At 38.2% G+C, this 20537-nt stretch overlaps 1 protein-coding gene across 1 annotated transcript in view; it reads right to left on the bottom strand.

The window, feature by feature from the left end:
- The window catches only part of tox3 (TOX high mobility group box family member 3), a 62625-nt gene that overhangs the window by 7624 nt on the left and 34464 nt on the right, over positions 1-20537 (bottom strand). Inside the window, exon 3 of the mRNA XM_017693221.2 lies at positions 9928-10179. Coding sequence (XP_017548710.1) covers positions 9928-10179 — 252 coding nt within the window. The remainder of the gene's footprint in view (positions 1-9927; positions 10180-20537) is intronic.

The following is a 20537-nucleotide window of genomic DNA, read 5'->3' as shown; positions in this document are numbered from 1 at the left end:
TGCAATACCTTAGGCCTGTCACCATTCACTAAACTCCATTACAAAATAAGAAACCCACCAATTTAGATGCACATAGTGTTTTTATACAGGTCTGTACAAATGTTTCAGGCACCTGAGTGAAATATTACTCAAAACGCTGCTGAACTCGGCAGTAAGTGTTTATTTGCTGAGAAAAAACCTATAACATTAGAATCAACACAAATGATATAATAAATGGTGACTTTATGTATGTCAGTGCATTTGTTTAACCATTTCCATTTCCAGACCAGTATTTGTTTTCAGTATGTTCATTAAATGTGCTGCTGGTGGATTTTAACAAATCCATGAAGCGGCTGGAGGCGCCTGGAAGAAAACAAGACAACTATATTTGGAAACGAAATCATTCTTAGTTTTTATTGTATTAATTATTATTGGCATCTGTTCTAAGGATTACATGGTGTTTTTACAAAATGGTTTTAAAGAATGTGCTTCAGACTTTTGCACTACAATATACATTTTACAATTAAGGAGTCCTCGTTCATCTTCCTACAGTAAAGAATTTTGGAATCTTTGAATGGCTGTGCATAGAATGTGATTGTGCAGTCATATTGTTTGGACTTTTCTTCAGTATTCTGTGTCATAAAACTAATCAGTAGATTGAGCTTCACTTTGACTACAAGATCTTGCTTATGGCATATAAAACTCTTTACAGCCTAGCTCCAGCATTGTCACTTAGACAATTTAGACATATTCAATTCCACCCACTAGACAGGTATTTATAAATCCAAATTAAAAATATGCATATGTATATATACTACCTTAATCTATATATATATATATATATATATATATATATATATATATATATATATATATATATAGTTTAAGCTAGTATATGATTAAAGTACTGTTGGATCTTCATATTGCCTGTGGTCACTTTGAGATTTTCTCAAAATTGCTATATAAATGAAGATTTATGATTATTATAGACTACTCCATTATTAATATAACTAATTGTGACAGCCCCAAAATACATAGTGAATTGAATCAATGATATGTATTACACCAGTGGATGAACAGTAAGCAAAACAGCAGGTAAAGGAAATGGAAAAACCACCACAATTTATGCCTAGCACTGGCTAATACTAGGCATAAGCACTAATTAGCTAATAGTATTGGTAGGGAGGTACATGGCTTCTTTTGTCAGTGTTCTGACAGGTGAGGAGCAAGTCAATAACCAATCTGTTTATTCATGTCCCCACTGCACTGCTGCCATTTGCATTTTGATTGGAATATTGTCTGTAGCCACAGCTTGTATGTGTGGAGATGCTTTTGATAGTCTTCATAAATCTGTAAATAACTTCTTATCTAGAGAACAAAGAGGCCAGATGTGTCCTGTGCTCCCCTCCTGTGTCTGACTGTGTGAGTGTGTGTGTGTACATGTAGCCCAAGTAATCAGACAGCCGATCTTACTCACTTCTGCCACGAAAAATCCTGAAAACCTTTATTGACTCCTCTTGATTCATGATGACGTTTTTAAGAGCTTCAGCTCCTCATGCCTAGAACGCTGGTGATGGTTGCTCTAGATTTCTATGGGTAGTGATCTCCATCTTGAGTCCTGGAAGGGCCTACAAAGCTCAGTTTGTTTTGCTTCCTCGTGATTTAACTCAATTAGTTAGTTAAAGTCTAAACAACCTCTGTTAAGTTACATGTTTTGCTGGTTTTCTAAGCAAAAATGAAATGACATATCCTAAACTTAATAATTCTTTTCTATTTGTTTACTAATTTTAACATAAATAATAATAAAATTGTTACATGTGCCATAACCTTTATACAGGCCACATTTTATATTTATTTTTTGCACCAATCCTGTATATTAAAAGTACAGAGGCTGTGCAAAGCTCATGTTTTTATCATGATCCAGGATGGTATTTACCTCATATCGTGATACTGGTGAGCTTGAATTATGCTGCCCAGACAGTAAAGGTCTAAACCAAAACGCCTAAAGGAATCAGACACCACGCAGTACTTAACAACATTCATGTCAAACCCTGTGTCACCTTTGATCGATGACTGTTTGCTTCTACTTCAAATAGTATCCAAAGCTCTTTCATCAAAGCCCTAGCCACCACCAGAGAGGCAGTTACACCATCAACAATAACACGGACCGGTCTTTGACACTTGTGTTCGTGAACACAACAGCTACGCTTGAAAAACGCCAATAGTTCCTTCTCTCACTCTCCAAAGGAAAGGGAGTGAAATTTTAAAGAGCCATGTCATGGGCCGAGAGCCTCAAGTCTGCTCTTAAAAGATACTGCCCGCAGAAACGGAAGGGGGGGCGGTGGCAAATTTATTAAAAGCAGCTTGGTATGAGCTGTTCCACGCTGAAAAGAATGTTAACAAGTTCAATTTCCATTCAATCAGCCTCACAGTGCTCTTGGAAATGTTCCATTGGTAGAGGAGGAGGGTGAAAGAGGAGGGGGGTTGAAATCATCTATATGGTAATTATAAGGATGATTCTGGCAGTAGCTTTGGCCAGCGTGAAAAGGTCAGCTCACTTAAAGATAGTTTATCAGTTTTCTACACATATTCACTCCAGTGCTGCTGTTTAAAACCAACATGGCCGGGTTTTATTTTTCCAACCATTTATGCGTACCTGCCACAGCCCCTCCTTCAGCCAAACAGAGGGAAAAAAAATGTAATTTTGAATGGAGACAAAGACAAATTGGTTTTCACACTGTTCTACACTGTACTCTCTTTCCTTTTCTTTCTTTCCCTCTCTGTATTTCTCTCTCTCTCTCTCTCTCTCTCTCTCTCTCTCTCTCTCTCTCATGCCTTTCATATAGGTTTCTAACCCTCCAGACCAAAAACAATCCCCCCCCAGTACAAAACCACCTGACTCCCCCCTCCTTTCCGTCCCTGCACTGTGGGTATTTAAAACTTGTTCAACATGATTTCATTTCATTTCAAGCACTGGCTGAGAAAACTAAATTACAGAATCAATCACGCAGAAGGTCAGACTGAGACTTCATTACAGGTATTGCATGCCTGCATCAATATCTTTCATTTATGACCGACCCAATATGTCACAATGCTGGTCGGATAGAAAGAGAAGGAGAGAAAAAGAGGGGAAAAAGGAACGGGTGAGGGGGAAAAAAAGAAACATGGAGGTGAAGGTGGGAGAAAAAAAATCCACTTTAAGAAATTGATGTACAACCGATGTCAGAACTACTCAGGTTGGAAGGGAGATAACAGAGAGAGAGAGAGAGAGAGAGACACGGACAAACAGAGATGAACAGGGAGAGAGAGAAAAACAGAAATGAAGAAGGAGAAGTTTGAAAAGATGAACAGAGAGAGAAAGCAAGTGAGAGAATGATGATAGAGATGAAAAGAGAGAACAAGGGGAGAGAGGCAGAGAGAGAGAGAGAGAGAGAGAGACAAAGAAAAAGAAAGCAGTAGGAGCGTATCACAGATACTGAAAGAGTGGTAAGAGAGGCAAAAAGAGGGAGCAAGAGAGAGAAATAAAGAAGGAGAGTGAGAAAGGAAAGATGAATATAGTGAGGGAGAGAGACAGGTAAAGAGAAAAAGAGATGAACATGGAGAGTCAGACAGACAAACAAGGACAGAGAGTGAAAGAAATGAGAGTAAGATAAATAATGATGGAGATAAACAAGGGGAAAGGCAGAGAGAGAGAGATGGAGAAAGAGAGAGAAAGAAAAAGTGAACAGTAAGAGAGTGAGTGAGCAAGAGATGGTGAGAGAGTCAGGAAAGAGAGATAAACAGAGGGAGGGAGAAACAGATAGGTGAACAAAGGGAAGGAGGAAGGGGGAGAAGGAGAGACTGAGTGAGAGAGATGTATAAAGAGTGAGATGAACAGAGAGGAGAGAGAAGGAGAGTTAGGAGAGAAGAGCAAAGAGAGAGACAAGCGAAGGGAGAGGCAGAGAGATAGAGAAGAAGAAGGAGAGCAAAAGAAAATGTAAACAGTAAGTGAGTGAGTGAGCAAGAGAGAGGTAATAAAGATGAACAGAGAGACCAAGGGACAGAGGTGAACAGAGGGAAGGATGAAGGGAGGGAGAGGGAGGCAGTGGGTGACAGAGAGAGTGAAAAAGAGAAAGTGAGAATGAGGGAGAATGGGAGGCAGAGAGAAAGAGCTGAAACAGAGAGAGGGAGAAAAAGATGAACAGGGAGAGAGAGAAACTGAGAGAGAAATGAATAGAGAAGAAACGAGAGGCAAAAGGAAAGCAAGAGAGATGAATAAAGAGAGAGAAAGGAACAGAGATGATCAGAAAGAGTGAGACGAATAAAGAACGATGAACAGAGAGTGAACGAGAGAGAGAGAGATGAATAAAGAGAGAGAAAGGAGCAGAGATGATCAGAAAGAGTGAGACGAGTAAAGAACGATGAACAGAGAGTGAACGAGAGAGAGAGAGATGAATAAAGAGAGAGAAAGGAGCAGAGATGATCAGAAAGAGTGAGACGAGTAAAGAACGATGAACAGAGAGTGAACGAGAGAGAGAGAGATGAATAAAGAGAGAGAAAGGAACAGGAACAGAGATGATCAGAAAGAGTGAGAGACGAATAAAGAACGATGAACAGAGAGTGAACGAGAGAGAGAGATGAATAAAGAGAGAGGTGAACAGAGAGAGAGAGAGGTGAACAGAGTGTGAGAGATGAACACTGTACAGCGCAGCTTTCTGCAAGACTGCTCATATTTTCCATTTTATTCTCAGAGCTTGCAGAAAAGTCATGTCACTTTGTGAAGAATTACATTTTAAACTGCACTGCATTTCACCTGACAAACACCTGGCAACACCCAAAAACACCTTCCAGGATTTGCATGCGTACAACAACTGCAGACACACATAACCCATTATTCCCTGGAAAAAGAGGAATTAACTTTTCAGAGCAATCAAACATAAGCCATTAACGAAAACAGTACATCCGCATCCAACTACGATGCATGGCTTTTGTGTTTTTAATCTAAAGTAAACAAGATGCAAATCATAAATTTGATCCAAGCAGACACATTTAATCATCCGCTTATGTAATTAGACAGTTATGACCCTGTTTCACTTTCTGAGCACAAGCGTAGTGCATAGAAGAAAGAAAAAACAGCAAGAGAAAAGAAAGTGAGGAATGAAAACCAACCTTTCTAAACAAGACGTCCAGAATGATTCATGTACACTCTCATCAAAAGCCAGACTGACTCTGTAATAATGAGATCCCTTTCAAGCACTGCATGTCTGAAGAAATACAGGACAGTCTTTCAAAAGTAAAGTAAAATTGGTTGCAACTATTTATCAGGGCAGTAAATGCATTTTATTTTGTTGTCAAAAACCCTACATGATACTAAAATACCAGCCTTATTCCCCTTAAAATACCAGCCTTATTACAAAGCCTTATTATTCAGTCACTGGACTAAACTGCCTCATTTATCCTTCTACTACAGATGTGTATAACAGATCAGGTCCTGGCCAGTTAAGAGGTAAAAGAAATACAGATACGCATTATTACAGTAAAGCATGACAAGAATGTCTTGTTTTCAAAAAACAGCCACAAACATAGCCACTGCATGGATTTGTTCAAATTTACCTGATTTAACGTTAACATTTATCACTGACATGTAAAATAATATCAAAAAGAGATTCAGAGTGGCTTTGATGTGAATTTGAGCTTTGTGGAGAACCAACTCTAACAGGAACAAGGAATTGTAATGTCTTCAGCACATATATAGCCATTTTATTTACTATCCAAAACAACCAGTGAACATTTCAGAGACTAATTTGCCTTGATATATCTTGGAGGCATTAAAAAACCACAACAAATAATTTGATGCCAAAACCTTTTTTTAAAAGCTATTGAAAAACAATGTCCCAGGTATCATTATTAGCTTACTGGTGGGGTAGCTTTAAGAGACATTTAACACGTCTGGCTCCTATCACCACCACTGTGTACAATTCTCACACTTCTCACTCTGTATGTTTCTCTAGAACAAACAACTCTGAATGACTCTGTTTACAATGTATCCAGTTAACTAGTAGAGTTTCTTGAAAAATTGGTGGAACGCACCTTTAATGACATATTGCTATATAAATTAGCTTTTTTAATTTTACTGGAAGGTAAAAGTAAACACTGGGCTGTTTCAAGAGAAACAGCAGAGGTTTGCAAAGGATTTAGCTGAACACACAATAATTACAATAATACCCTTAAAGAAAAACTCCCATGAATGTAACATGTGAATATTAATGTGGTTTTGCACACGTTAAAACTGTTATCAAGCGATCTCGTAAAAATGTGTGATCAAATGTAAAAAACGTATTGACGTGAAAGCATGTGGTTAAACATGTAGATAAACAGCTTTAAATATAACAGGCCATCTAAATAATAGCAGCTACAGGTTTGTTAAAAGAAGAGCTCTACTCTGTGAATCGGAGGAAACGGCTCTTGGACGCTATCCCGCCCTGTCGGTTTGGGGCAGCTCTGAAAATCAGAGCGCTCCCATGCTGTGAGACAACAGCAAAATTGAAACGAGAGCGAAGGGAGACGCAGGGAGCTTGTTAGAGGAAAGTCGATTAAATAAATAATGACTTCATGTTCGGGGCCCTGCTAGCTGCCCTGGCAGCCGACGAGTGTGTTTTGTTGAGCCGTGGCTTGTAGTGAGGCATCCCAGGCTGAATAAACCTAGCGTTTGCACCCTCTTTAGGCCAGGGTGCCGCTGTTGTAGCAGAACCTCATACCTCTGTTAAATTTATAGCAGAACAAGTGAAAAGTTCTTAATTTTAATGTTGTGTAAGGGGCAGCACTTCCAAATGGTAAAAATAAAAACTAGGAAAAAATGGAACTGGGGCGGTTTAATATGACAGCAACAAGGGATATATTACACAGGTTTGTCTGCAAATGACTAAAGCTTCAGTTGGCCTTTTATTTGAATTTCCCATTCCACCTTAAACTGTGCAGCAGTTACATTCAGGCTCCCGTACAGGCACTGCTCCATTAAAGGTGAAATGGAAAGTCCAAACAAATCATAAGCCAATTTTAGCTTTGCAGAAATTAAGATGTGAATTACTACTTTCTTATGAAAGCACTTCAGATTTACTTAGGTTGTTAAGAATGTGAAGGGGCATCTCAGAACAATAATCCTCGGTTAACCTATAAAATTAGTTACTTCAGTATCTAAAATGGTTTTGTTTGAACATATATGCATACTGTGATATATTCCTATATTACTGTCAGAAATTTGAAAGCCCAGTACTAGTATGCTGGACAAAGACTAAAATCAAAATGGATTTTGTCCAAAATCATTAAAAAATACCTGTTTTAGCTTCAAAAAACAGCTTCTTACATGAATGCTTACCATAAACATTGGCAAATGGAGTGAGAGCTGGAACACTGGTGCAATGACTTGTAAGTTTTATTGAATTAAAAAATCCTGTTAGATTATGAGAATAATACACAGCCAAGGGTCTGAATGAGTACACAACACTTGATCTTCAAGTCCATTAGTGAGGTGCAGATCTAAAACATGAATTAGAGAGTTCTGAAACTACTGTTTTTAGAGAAAACACAATTTTTCCTCTTAAAATGGACAAAAGTGCAGACAAAATTCAGGCTTCAAGACGGCTGCTACTGCTGTTGTTAGCTAAGTGAAAATGGCATACAGTGAAAAACCACTTCAGCAACTTTACTGTCTGTTTGAGATGGCTTAGCAACTTGATTTGATATAATGTGAGGCGAGCATGTGATGATTTAAGCATGCAGTTCGCTCAACGCTAATTGGTCATTATAAGCTTCCATTACTTGTTAGCCATATTAGCCTCATAGCTCAAGCTCAAAACTAAAGAAGCAAACTTCAAACATGTTTCAGCTAATTGACTACATGTGCGAGAAGTGGAAACTTGTATAAATGTGATTTTTTTTTCAGTGAACTATTTCTTTAAAACAATGTGCTTAAATACGGCCTGTGTGAAGAACTGATATGGATCAAATTCCATTAAACTGGAGTAGCGGTGAATTTTTCAGAGGGAACATGACTGACAAAACAGGAAGAAAGAGAGAAAGAAAGAGAGAGAGAGAGAGAGACAGCGCGAGAGAGACAGACAAAGCCACCAGGCAAAGAGCAAAGGGTCTGTATTCTCACAAACATGCTTTAATAGAGTCCCAACACAATCAGAAGCCCAGCCTGGTGACGCATCTAAAGAGGAATAAATGTTTGAGAATCAGATCTAATCCCTTCGCAGCAGCGTGAGAACGGGCCGACCCATAATTGTGTCAAGGTTCCGTTTTTCCTCCAGATGTAGACGAGCCTAACTGACCATGAAATGAAAATTCTTTTTTCCAAAAAAAAAAAGCCTTCCGGCGGTCACTTACGCTGGGCAGAAATTTTAAAAGCAGCGATTATTTTTACATGCCGGCAGCAGAAGGATGAGCAAGGAAAGAAAAGCTGTAAAATTTTATGGTGCTTGTCCATTTGCAGATGCAGATAAATATCTGTAACATGTTTGCAGTTTTAAAAATGGAGGGAGTTGTACATAAAGATTATGCTTTGTTTGAAAAAAGAAATGGCTTTCCATGATCCAGACACTTATATTCAGTGTCAAATGCTTTTGCAATATTCAAAAACCCATTAAAGAAAGAAAAAAGAAAAATACAGAGTGTGCACATCATCTCAGGGCTTATGACCTTTCATGCTTTCTTATATATTCATATTTCGGTGACAGAGATTTCATTTCTGTAATAGCAGCATTTAATATAACTAGTCTAGCCGTGACATTTCCCTCTCTCACTCCTCGATGCAGTCATATTGCAGTGGCATTTAGGAGCCACTCCTCTTTTTTTGAATTAGCCATCATAACAGCTCAATCATAAAACATTAACGTTATGAAGCGACAGAACGCCTCCGCCAGTGTTATGTTCCATGTCACTTTTCATAACAGCGAGAGGTGAAGGAAACATATTCATATATAGAGTTGACCTTTATGAATGGTGTCTTTATCCCCACGCATGTTATATACACAGTACTGGTTAAATGTTCTTTCCAAATATCCAAGAGCAAGTATCCAAAACCAGGAAGAAAACACCCCATGTAAAACAATTCAGCCATATTTGGACAAACTACATGGGACGTCCATTTCCATTCTGACAAGCTATGTCTACCACGGCATGAATGATTTCACAAAGGCAGATTTAACTATTAGTCTAAACTAGAATTATAATTTATTCACTTAGTTATAACTAAATCAAAACTAAGCCCACTCAATATGCTGCATTCATGCTCTGTCAGGCTTTCATTTGAACAGTTTCTCTTGTACACAGCTTACTACAAAGTAAGCATTTATACAGGTTATGTTAGGTAATGACCATCTGTGAGTAAAGATAATTGGTCAGATGTAAATGAAAAAATGAAGAAAGAAAATGTATTGATAAACAAGATCTATGGAGCAAGCTGGATGTGGCGCACAGGTAATGTGTAGCCCAGTAATTTGAGACTCCTGCGCTAAAGTTTCTAAGAATTTGGGCAGCACAAAGAGAAATGCAATCAAAAAAGGAGAAGTCCAACTACTGCATGTCATGTACTTAAAACTAGTTATTACCACTGCTCAATTTCATATTGTTCCAATTCCAATACTATGGCAAAAACACCTTTACCCTTTTCACCCGCTTCAACTTTATTCTTCATCAACCATTAATAAACAAACTTTATTTTCTACACAAATGGTTTTATGTCTAACATCTGTTTTTTTTATAACACTGTTTAATAGACTTTAATTGCTGAGATGCATCTTCTGCTATCGGAAGAGGCTGCATTGTTTAAAAATGACAGCTGTGCAAATTTAATTAGCTAGGGGAGGTGAAGGAGGGATGGATCACATTTTTCCGGAAGTTGTTTGGAGCATTTTTTTATTCCAGGCCAGAGGCTACTGGTAAATACAGTGCTGATCGAATACTCACCACAGGCAGTCCATTGTTGATGCCCACTCCATCTTGTTCCATCAAGTTTCTGGAGATGGTTATGGAGGGCAGGTCCAGGCTCTGAGGGGGAAACTGAGGAGTAAAGGGACCCCGCTGTGTGTTGGCGTGTTCGGGCAATCCAGGGAAGGACGAGCCCCCCTCCTGCAGTCCCAGCCCAGACTCCGTCTCTGGAGGAGGGGTGATCGGAGGGATCTCAAACTCCTCATCGCCAAGATTGGGAGTGTGAAAGGTCTAGGTGAGGAAGGGAAAACAAGACAGGTGTATATTAACTAGATCCAGCTACTGTATGTATATCAACTCCTAGGAGTCATTAACTCCTAGAATTAGTATTGCTGTTTTGCTACACATTTAAGATTCTACGTAAAGAATTATACACATACATAATAATTGAACGGTAACACTTTATTTGAAGGCTACCTACATAAGGGCTTTATGACGCATTCATAAGCACTGAATAATGAGTTTATGAAGCACTACTTGAACATTTATTAAGTGCTTATGTCGGTTCTCACAACCTGACATAAGATGTTTTATGAAATAAATGACATTGTACTGACATAACAAGAATAAACGTTGAACATAATTACAGCACTAAACATATTTAAACCCTATACATAATTGCAATTAATAAATGTTCAAGTAGTGCTTCATAAACACATTATTCAGTGCTTATGAATGCGTCATGAAGTCCTTATGTAGGTAGCCTTCAAATAAAGTGTTACCAATTGAACTTTATAGTTGGTTTACGTTTTGTATGAACATATCTGAGATAAATAAATGACAAAAGCATGGAAAAAACAGTTTTTTCTTTTTGTAAAACAAGTCTTAATGCCGAGCAATAACTGATACCATCTACTTTCCTACGTACAAACAGAAATGTAGTATTGATTGAATTTCTCTGCTGGCTTCAAAGAGCTACAAGTGAGAAATAATTCAACAAAATGTAAGTGGAGCCATTTCAAGGTGTACACACCATGGGGGAACTAGGGGGGCTAATAGTTTGACAATGTTGAGACTGTGTTATTTTGGGTGCATATTAGGCTTCCCATGGAGTTCCAATTTACAACTACTTTAAAAATATATGATCCAACTGCAGTAATATTAGTGCTGTGTAAATTACAGACAGATTATCTGGGGCTTCAGCTCAGTTATGCTAAATGCCAACAAATCTGACCCACAAAAATGTTTTCTGGATCGCTGGGGGAGGCAGCACTAAGACGAGCAATTTAATTCTCACAAAAGAAATCAAAACTGCAACTATTCCACTCATGCAGTCCACTGAAAGAGAGCACAGGAGAGAAAAGAGACATCAAGCTCTGTAATATCATGCTGCCATCATACTAGCAGGCAGCCATGATGCAGACCAGTTAATCTGAGGCTGGAATGATGCTGGGATGAAGAGAGAGAGGGAGAGAGAGAAGCAGGCTTTAGAACACATTTTCACAGATGATTTTGGCTGGTCAGAAGTGTTTCGCTTTGTTCCTCACACTAGCAGCCGTAAATCTGCTCATCAAAGCTGCCTAATCCTGCAGCCTGAGAATTAAACTCCACCGTCACACTTAATTCACTTAGTTTGGCTTCTTGCAGATGGAATTTCTCACCTGCTTGTGCTTCGTATTGATCAAGACATTCGTACGTTGTACCTCTTTCGTTCTCCCTCTCCATCTGTCACTCACTCTCTCTTTTGCTCTCCATGTTCTATTTCCTCACACTCTCTCTGTTTATCTTTATACCCACTAGAGGTGCACAGTGTATCACCAGTTGATGTTAAAACATGTAGACAAATTGGAAAACTATCTTTTTAATCTGCCTTCATATATATTACAAAGTGTATGTATGTATATAAGTATGTATAATATTATAACTTTTTAAAATGCAAAGAAAATACAAAAAAATCAATAAAAATCATTAAATCTGTACTGCTCACTATGAGGTGTTAATTATCGATTGTTGTATCAGCTCAGAAACTGCATACATGCTCAAAAATTTCATAGAAAAAAATCTGGTTCCATTAACTCCCATTTAAAGTTAAGTTTTTTTCCCCTTATGCTGTAACATGACTATTTTGGAGATAACGTTTCCTGCTGACAATGACACAGAACACTCTTCTTGTCACAGCCTTAGGTAATACAGACTCTCAATTGTCTTCCCAGGTTATAAAAAATGTGCAAGTTAATAAAGAATGAAGAAAGTGCAATGATGTGATATGTTTCCAGCTTGTAAAAACACCCTGGCTAGAAAACTAACCTCCATCCCACCACTCTCAGCTGCTCTTGATCCTGATCTTTCTGTTATCTGTCTATCTTTCTGCAAAAGTATTAAGTACACAGCAAAATTAAATCTGCAAGTAAGTTTCCTGGACAGGTATTAAAAGGTAGTCCTGGACTACACAGCATTCTGTATGAAGATTCCCCATTGAAAGTAAAACGTTGTCCAGAACACGGCGTAATCCCTGCATGGGAAGCCGAACACAGACGTTTCATGACTGCCCAATCCTGTTCTGATTTTTTTTGTTACGTTATGCCCCGAAGATTCTACCAATATATTCCTGTTTTTTTCCCTTTTCAGCACAAACTGATATCTTCAATGGCACCATCACAATAAAACCAGATAGGACTAACTGAGCAGGAATTTGCTGACACAGTCTTTGATCAGAAAATATAAAAGATTCACTTGCTTGCTTTAACACTCATAGACAAACACATTTAGACAAATGCTGGAAACTAATTTGTCCACTACTTGACAAGTGCTGATGACTTCCAGCACCAACTATTCCAATCACTACACTCATATTGTTCCTGCATCTCTCTCTCTCTCTCTCTCTCTCTCTCTCTCTCTCTCTCTCTCTCTCTCTCTCTCCCCTTTTCCTTTGGCTTTATTCCAGTGTTTAACTTTCGCTGCTGGTCCTGCAGCTGGGACTATGTGCAGAAGGAGCTCTGTGTTCATCACTGCTGGAGCTTGAGGCTGACAGCATGTACGACATCTTAACATCACCTCCAGCCAAAACTGTTTGGAGATCCACACAACTCTGCGTACAGTCACAGAGACTGTGTGCTCATTACTTCCTTCATGTGTTGGAATCAAAACACAGCCGTGCAGATGGCAGTTTTAAAACGCCTGTCAAAAGTCCAAAGACAGTGACCAAAGAAATAACAGTGATCATAGACTTGATGAGATAGAGATAGAGGGACAGAGGAAAGAAAGAAAGAAATGTAGCGAAGAAGGACAGAAGGGGCAAGCAGAAAGAGAAAAAGTAAGAGAGAGAGAGAGAGAGAGAGAGAGAGAGAGGGAAGTATGTTATACTGGGAAATGGTTCAAAAGGGCAAAAGAAAATGGGGTATTCTTCTGCTTTGCCCCATGACCTTTCTCTGTGAATGAGACCTGCACTGCCAGCATGTTTTTACAATAACAATGAGACAGAGAGAGAAAGAGATAGAAAGAGAGAGAGAGAGAGAGAGAGAGAGAGAGAGAGAGAGAGAGAGAGAGAGAGAGAGAGTAATGCCCTCTGACCTAAATATCTCTAAAACACAAAGCTAAGCAAAGCTCCTGATGCAACTTCCAAAGGCCGCATGTTGTGTTTCTTTCATGTTGATTTGCAGAGCGAAAGCACAACAAACATGGCCATGACCTTTAGGAATAACAAAGCAAAGGAAAGAAGGATGAAGAAGGGGAGAATAAAAAGGTCTGAGAGAGAACCAGACAGATCACTGACTACAATGAGATTGGTTGTGCTTCTTGTCCCACTGCTAATGATGATCCAAATTAACATCTGCTGCAGGAGACAGTGGGGTTTGTGTGTAAATGTGAATTGAGACATGCAGTTGGGGGGGTGTGGGAGGGGTGGTCCGTTAGGGGGTCTAGTGTTGGGAGTTGTCAGCTGTCTGTGTCAGTGTGTTGTGCTGGAAAGAGATGCCAGACTGGAACTTTTTTCTGGAACTCGCTACTACTATATGTTATTGCTATCAGTGTGCTCACTTGTGTTTGTTTTCATATGTTATGACAAAACTATCTCTAACATAAAAAATGACAAAGAAAAACTGGGCTAACCTGGGCTAAATTGGTCCTCCTTTAGGAAAAGCTTAATCACTTCTTTTTGGTCACTGTGGTTAAGCTAAGGGTTCTGTTTAGGGTTAAGCTTAGAAAATTCTTACTGCATATACAGTCTTATGCAAAGGTTCTGTACATTTTACTGAACAGTTACTGCTCATTTGCTGAATTTAGCACTTTGTGGAAAAATGGCACATTTTATATTTTCATTTTTTTTATTTTCCAGCAAATAAACAGAAACTGTGCACTGAAATGAGCATAAAATGCCATATATAAGTGTGTTCTCTATAGAGGATGTGTTCTCATTTTCACTTAGAATATCAACAAAACATGCACTTTGACCAAAGTGTTTAAATCTTGGCATACACCTGTAGCTCCTTATACAATACATACAGAGATATACAGTACTGTGAAAAAGCTTCTAAGCAAATATTGAAATAAGAGATAAATATTAGAATAAATACAAATAACATTAATGCAAAAAGTAGTGATTTTATGTATGTAAAAAGTTTTCATTTAACCACTGTAGTTATTCAATACCTAGTTTGACCAATCAGTGCTTCATTAAATTAAATCAGATGTTCTGATGGTGGATTTCAACAAATCTATGCAATGGCTGTGGGCATCAAGGAGAAGTCGAGAACTAAGACTGTGATCATCTAACTAGCCAAAAGCACAAGAAATTCTTGTTACTTTTCACTGCATTAATGTTTGTTTGATTTTATCCTAATGTTAAAAAAATGAAAACAAGCAAAAACAATTTACTAAGACTGATACAAAGTACTATACATATGACCCCATGTCCTGACAACAGATAACACAAATCAGTGTTTTAAATGCAGCGTACTGCAGCGTACTGTAAGGGGGGCTCTTTAGAAAAACAGTATAGCACAACAGCCATTTCGGCCACACGTTAATGTGTTAGTAAGCTTTAACCATAAGTCAGTTATTGCCAGTGATAAAAAATCATGTTGTAATTTAATATTCATCACCTCTAATCTCTAATACCATACTTGTGTTTACAAGTAGAAGAAGAGAACATTTACTAGTCAAATCAAGTCAAAATTTATAACAGGTGTTGTCACAAAGCAGCTTTCTAAAAAATTCCAGGTCTGACCCCCCATGAGCATCGCCAATGGTGACAGTGGCAATGAAAAACTCCCTAAGAGTAAGAGGAAAAAACCTCGAGAGGAAGCAAGAATCAAAAGGGGAACCCATCCTCTGGTCAACCATGGAGAGCAAACTATTTGAATTTGATGAAACCATTTTTTATTTGAACCCATCAACAAAGAATGTAAGTTGAATGTAAATCACTGTACATATATATTTAATTACTTAAACATTCACATTAAACCAGTACAGCAAAATTACATTACTTCAATGGGTTAAGAAATAACATGAAATGTAAACAAACAGCTCCATTCACTGTGTTCTACATACCCAAACAGGATTCTTTGCTTGATGCCACAGAAGACCCATTTGTTCTTTTAAGAGCCTTTTACAAGATGTCTCATTTCTGTAAAATGACAGAACCTCTTCAAAGTTTAAAGAATCTAAAGGTCATATGAAGTAACCCTTAAATCAAGGTAGAGCCATCATATTACATTAATGTCCTTTAAACCTTTAAGACATTTTCAGACTTTTTAAGACTTCCAAAAAGGTTCTTTAGAGAACCAAAAGGTCTTTGTTCTGTAGCGTCACTCAAAGAACCATTTGTTGCACCCTTTTTCAAAAAGTGTGATTAATGTACTGGGCTCAGAAATGCAGAGATCACAAAGGAATATCCAGAGTCTCTCCATAAACCTGGTAATCTAATTCAGCAGAGCAATAACCAGCACTTGTCATAAAGGCAATGTGTTGCAATTACAGCACACAGTTGCTGACTGGATCGATGGAGTGGAGCTTCCAATGTCAGGAAAGCAGAGAGCGCTGCGCTCCTCAAATGACAACATGGTGGTAAAAGTCTTGCAAATGTGGTCTCCCTGAAATCCATCTCAACATATTTACGAGCAGTTTCATGTGGGTAACCTGAATGGGTGTGATAGGAGATACTGCCAAATGGAACCAAATACGACTGAGTTAGCTTCAATACAGATGAAATAGTTCTTTAAATGTAACTGTTAAGTTGATGTCTAAAGACATCAATGATGTCACGATACTACATATCACTTTGAGCATCGGCCAATACATTTTCTTTCCTTTAAAAAGTACTACGCTTAAAAATGACCTATTTTAGACTGAAGCCTTCATTTAACATGGTCAGCTAAAAGTCATGTTTAGTGTCATATAGGAAAAAAATATCTAAACAACTCATGTAAAACTCTGATTTTCTTATTTAGTAAAGCAATGTTTTATTCAAGTCAAATAGATCTCACTTACAGTGCACATCTGCAAAAAATTAACCTATTTAATGAAATTGTACTTAGCTAGACTTTTGTTGCTTGTATGTTAACATTAAGCTACATGTGGCTTCTGTTATTAAATTATCTACAACCCTAATTCCAATGACGTTAGGATGTTGTGTAAAACATAAATAAAAACAAAATATGATGATCTGAAAATCCTTTTCAACCTATATTCAATTGAATACACTACAAAGACAAGATATTTAATGTTCAAATGGATAAACTTTATTGTTTTTTTGCAAATATTCACTCATTTTGAATTTGATGTCTGCAACACGTTCCAAAGAAGTTGGGACAGGGGCGTGTTTACCACTGTGTTACATCACCTTTCCTTTTAACAACACTGAATAAGCGTTTGGGAACTGAGAACACTAATTGTTGAAGCTTTGAAGGTGGAATTCTTTCCCATTCTTGCTTGATGTACAACTTCAGTTGTTCAACAGTCCGGGGTCTCCATTGTCGTATTTTGTGCTTCATAATGTTCCACACATTTTTAATGGGAGACAGGTCTGGACTGCAGGCAGGCCAGTCTAGTACCTGCACTCTTTTACTACGAAGCCACGCTGTCATAACACGTGCAGAATGTGGCTTGGCATTGTCTTGCTGAAATAAGCAGGACGCCCCTGAAAAAGACGTTGCTTGGATGGCAGCATAATTTGCTCCAAAACCTGTATGTACCTTTCAGCATTAATGGTGCCTTCACAGATGTGCTAGTTACCCATGCCATGGGCACTAACACACCCCCACAACATCAGAGATGCTGGCTTTTTAAATTTGCACTGACAACAATCCGGACAGTCCTTTTCCCTTTTGGCCCGGAGGACACGACGTCCATGATTTCCAAAAATAATTTGAAATGTGGACTCGTCAGACCACAGGACACTTTTCCACTTTGCGTTAGTCCATCTCAGATGAGCTCGGGCCCAGAGAAGCCGGCAGCGTTTCTGGGTGTTGTTGATATATGGCTTTCACTTTGCATGGTAGAGTTTTAACTTGCACTTGTAGATGGAGCGACGTTTTCTGAAGTGTTCCTGAGCCCCTGTGGTAATATCCATTACAGAATAATGTTGGTTTTTAATGCAGTGCTGCCTGAGGGATCGAAGGTCACGGGCATTCAATGTTGGTTTTAGGCCGCTTACTTGCAGAGATTTCTCCAGATTCTCTGAATCTTTTGATGATATTATGGACTGTAGATGATGAAATCCCTTAATTCCTTGCAATTGCACGTTGAGAAACATTGTTCTTAAAATGTTGGACTATTTGCTCACGTAGTTGTTCACAAAGTGGTGAACCTCGCCCCATCCTTGCTTGTGAATGACTAAGCCTTTCAGGGATGCTCCCTTTATACCCAGTCATGACACTCACCTGTTTCCAATTAACCTGTTCACCTGTGGAATGTTCCAAAGAGGTGTTTTTGAGCATTCCTCAACTTTCCCAGTCTTTTGTTGCCCCTGTTCCAACTTCTTTGGAACATGTTACAGGCACCTAATTCAAAATTAGTGAATATTTGCAAAAAGCAAGTGTATTCAATTGAATATAGGTTGAATATATTTGCAAATCATCGTATTCTGGTTTTATTTATGTTTTACACAATGTCCCAACTTCATTGGAATTGAGGTTGTACTTTGTGCTGCCCTACAATTCTGCAATTTCAAGTTAAATTAATTACAGGATTAGATAAGATTTCTTCTTTTTTTTCAATCAGATATGTGACACAGGCAATAACAGCAATAACACGGGTATTGGCCTGATATGGATTTTGATGCCATCTCTAAAGGAAGAGCAACTACATTTTAGAATAAGCAAGGGTGTTTGCTTTATGCTGTATGCATTGCACTAGGTTTTCATTTGTATAAAGGCTCTAGATTGTGTCCCTGGCCATTTGAAATTGCTTTAGAGTCGTAACAGTCTACGCTCGTTTCAAACCACTAAGAGAGCTGTTTTCAACAGCATAGATTTCATATGCTTCTCCACTGTTATTAGTTGGAGCAAAAGGAGAACAATATATGCAAATGATAACAGTGTGCATGCAAATTCTAAGACTCTAATGTGGACTGTTTAGTTTTGCAAATGTAAAGGCAGAGCAATCTAGTTGGTTAATGCTAAGAAGATCTTGCAGAATCCTAACCCCCAACATCCCCAACCCCCCCACAACCCTCTTTCTCTCTTTTTCTCTCTCTCTGTTGACACTTTAAGTAGATTACCGAAGCATTTGGGCGCACCAAAAACCCATCACACTGTCAAATTACACCACATAGAAAGGCAAAGTCTGCTTAATGTCTCTTAAGGTCAGGTTACAAGAAACAATAGCAAACACACACGCTAATATGTTTCTGCACTTCTGCTTTTTCAAATTCCACGCTAGTTGTCCTGCAGCAGCGTGGCATCTGCAGTGTGGAAGGGGAAACAGTTGTTCCTTTTGATAAAATGGAAATGAGATAGAACTACCAGGCTAGTAGACCCCACCGCACCTGTAGGGGCCTCACAGCTGGGCTTTCCCCAGCAATGAGCATCACAGAACACCTTAGCATGGCCACAACACGCTCATACGATGTCTGATATTTTCCAATATGTCCACAGTTCAAAAAGAGTAGTTTGGCAAATTTTCTGATACTGTATGCCATACGATTATCTATATCAGGTCAATTATATAAAATCCTAAAGAACAGACAATGGAGAGTCTTCAAGATGCCTGCCCCTGCTATTTTTAGCTATGTGGCATATTTTGGTTCACTTTTATAGATAGCGGAACATCATACCATATCCAAAACACATAAGCAACTATGTTACTTAAAACAGAAAATCCCTTAAAAACTCACTGTGATCTGAGGCAAAAGAAAAATAGTTTAACGAATGCATTTTATTTAATGCTAATTTGACCACACAGGCTTTCATTAATTCTTAGCTACATTAGCCCTGTAGTTCTTGTAGAATCAAATGTCAGACACCAATGTGTCTTGTTTAATGAACCTAATTTACCCAGAGTTAACTATAACTATATTATAGTTCTTAAAAGCTCTCACAGCATTGTTCATGTACCCATTATTGCACTTAACTATTCTTTTTCTCAAGTAAACATTAATAATAATAAAAATGATAATAATAATAATAATATACTTTCTTTATAGTACACTTCTCATTTACAAAGAAGCTCAAATTGCTTTGCAGTCTAACAGTAAAATAAGTAGTAAAATAAAAAAAAACATTTTTTAATTACTATCTGTTCCGCATGATATCCTGCCTTCTGCCCAATGACCACTGGGATGGGCTCCATCATCCGCCCCCCCCACCCCCCGCGACCCTGAGGGAGAAGCAGCTTAGAAAATGTGTGTGTGTGTGTTCCTTATGAACAAAGTGTGCTATATCAACACAGTTTTTCTTTAAATTCACTCATTTTTAGCAAGAATTGAGTTGATTTAATATAATTTACTAATATGGAACCAATCTACACATCTGCATCAAGTCACCATTATTTTTTTAAGTGTAAGATTTTTTTAATTTTGACATGTTTTCTCATTCTTTTTATATTGTATCATGACGCTTGTATCAAAATATGTATTGTATTGTATCATGAACATGAGCCTTAATCTGCATAATGCACATCATCAGTGAAATATCACAATGTCACAGTGCACTGTTACACCCCTAGTGGCCAACATAATACACTGTTACTTGGCATCATGATCTTGGAAAGGGGAACTTAATGAGCTAAAATGTGTACATAAACAAACACTGCATGGGTTTTATCAGTACTGTTTTGAATATTTGTAGTATCTTCCAAATTCAGTGCTACAAAAATGTACTGGAAATCTGATAGGGGCTGGGGAGATGGTTGAGCAGAGTGTGTGGTACAGTGTGTTAGAGTGAGCCAAGATTGTGTTATACATGAGAAACAGTTACTCAAGCTTGAAGCTATAAAACCAGTGCAGTCTCTCATCTTACAATACAATCACACAGTGTTACTGAAGCAAGTCAGAGCTACAGAGGTGCAGAATTTATGATAAATGTATTTCAGTCACACTGGCAGCCTCTGACAGTCAGAGAGAGAGAGAGAAAGAGAGAGCAAAAAAGGAAAGCTGTAAACTAAGCAGAAATTGTATTTCTTTCTTCCAAATTAGACAAGAACTCTCATGTACA

Source organism: Pygocentrus nattereri, chromosome 25 (genome assembly GCF_015220715.1).
Source record: "Pygocentrus nattereri isolate fPygNat1 chromosome 25, fPygNat1.pri, whole genome shotgun sequence".
In the NCBI taxonomy this organism is placed as follows: Eukaryota; Metazoa; Chordata; class Actinopteri; order Characiformes; family Serrasalmidae; genus Pygocentrus; species Pygocentrus nattereri.
The sequence above is the reverse complement of the archived record's forward strand: the minus strand, read 5'-3'. Positions and strand labels throughout refer to the sequence as shown.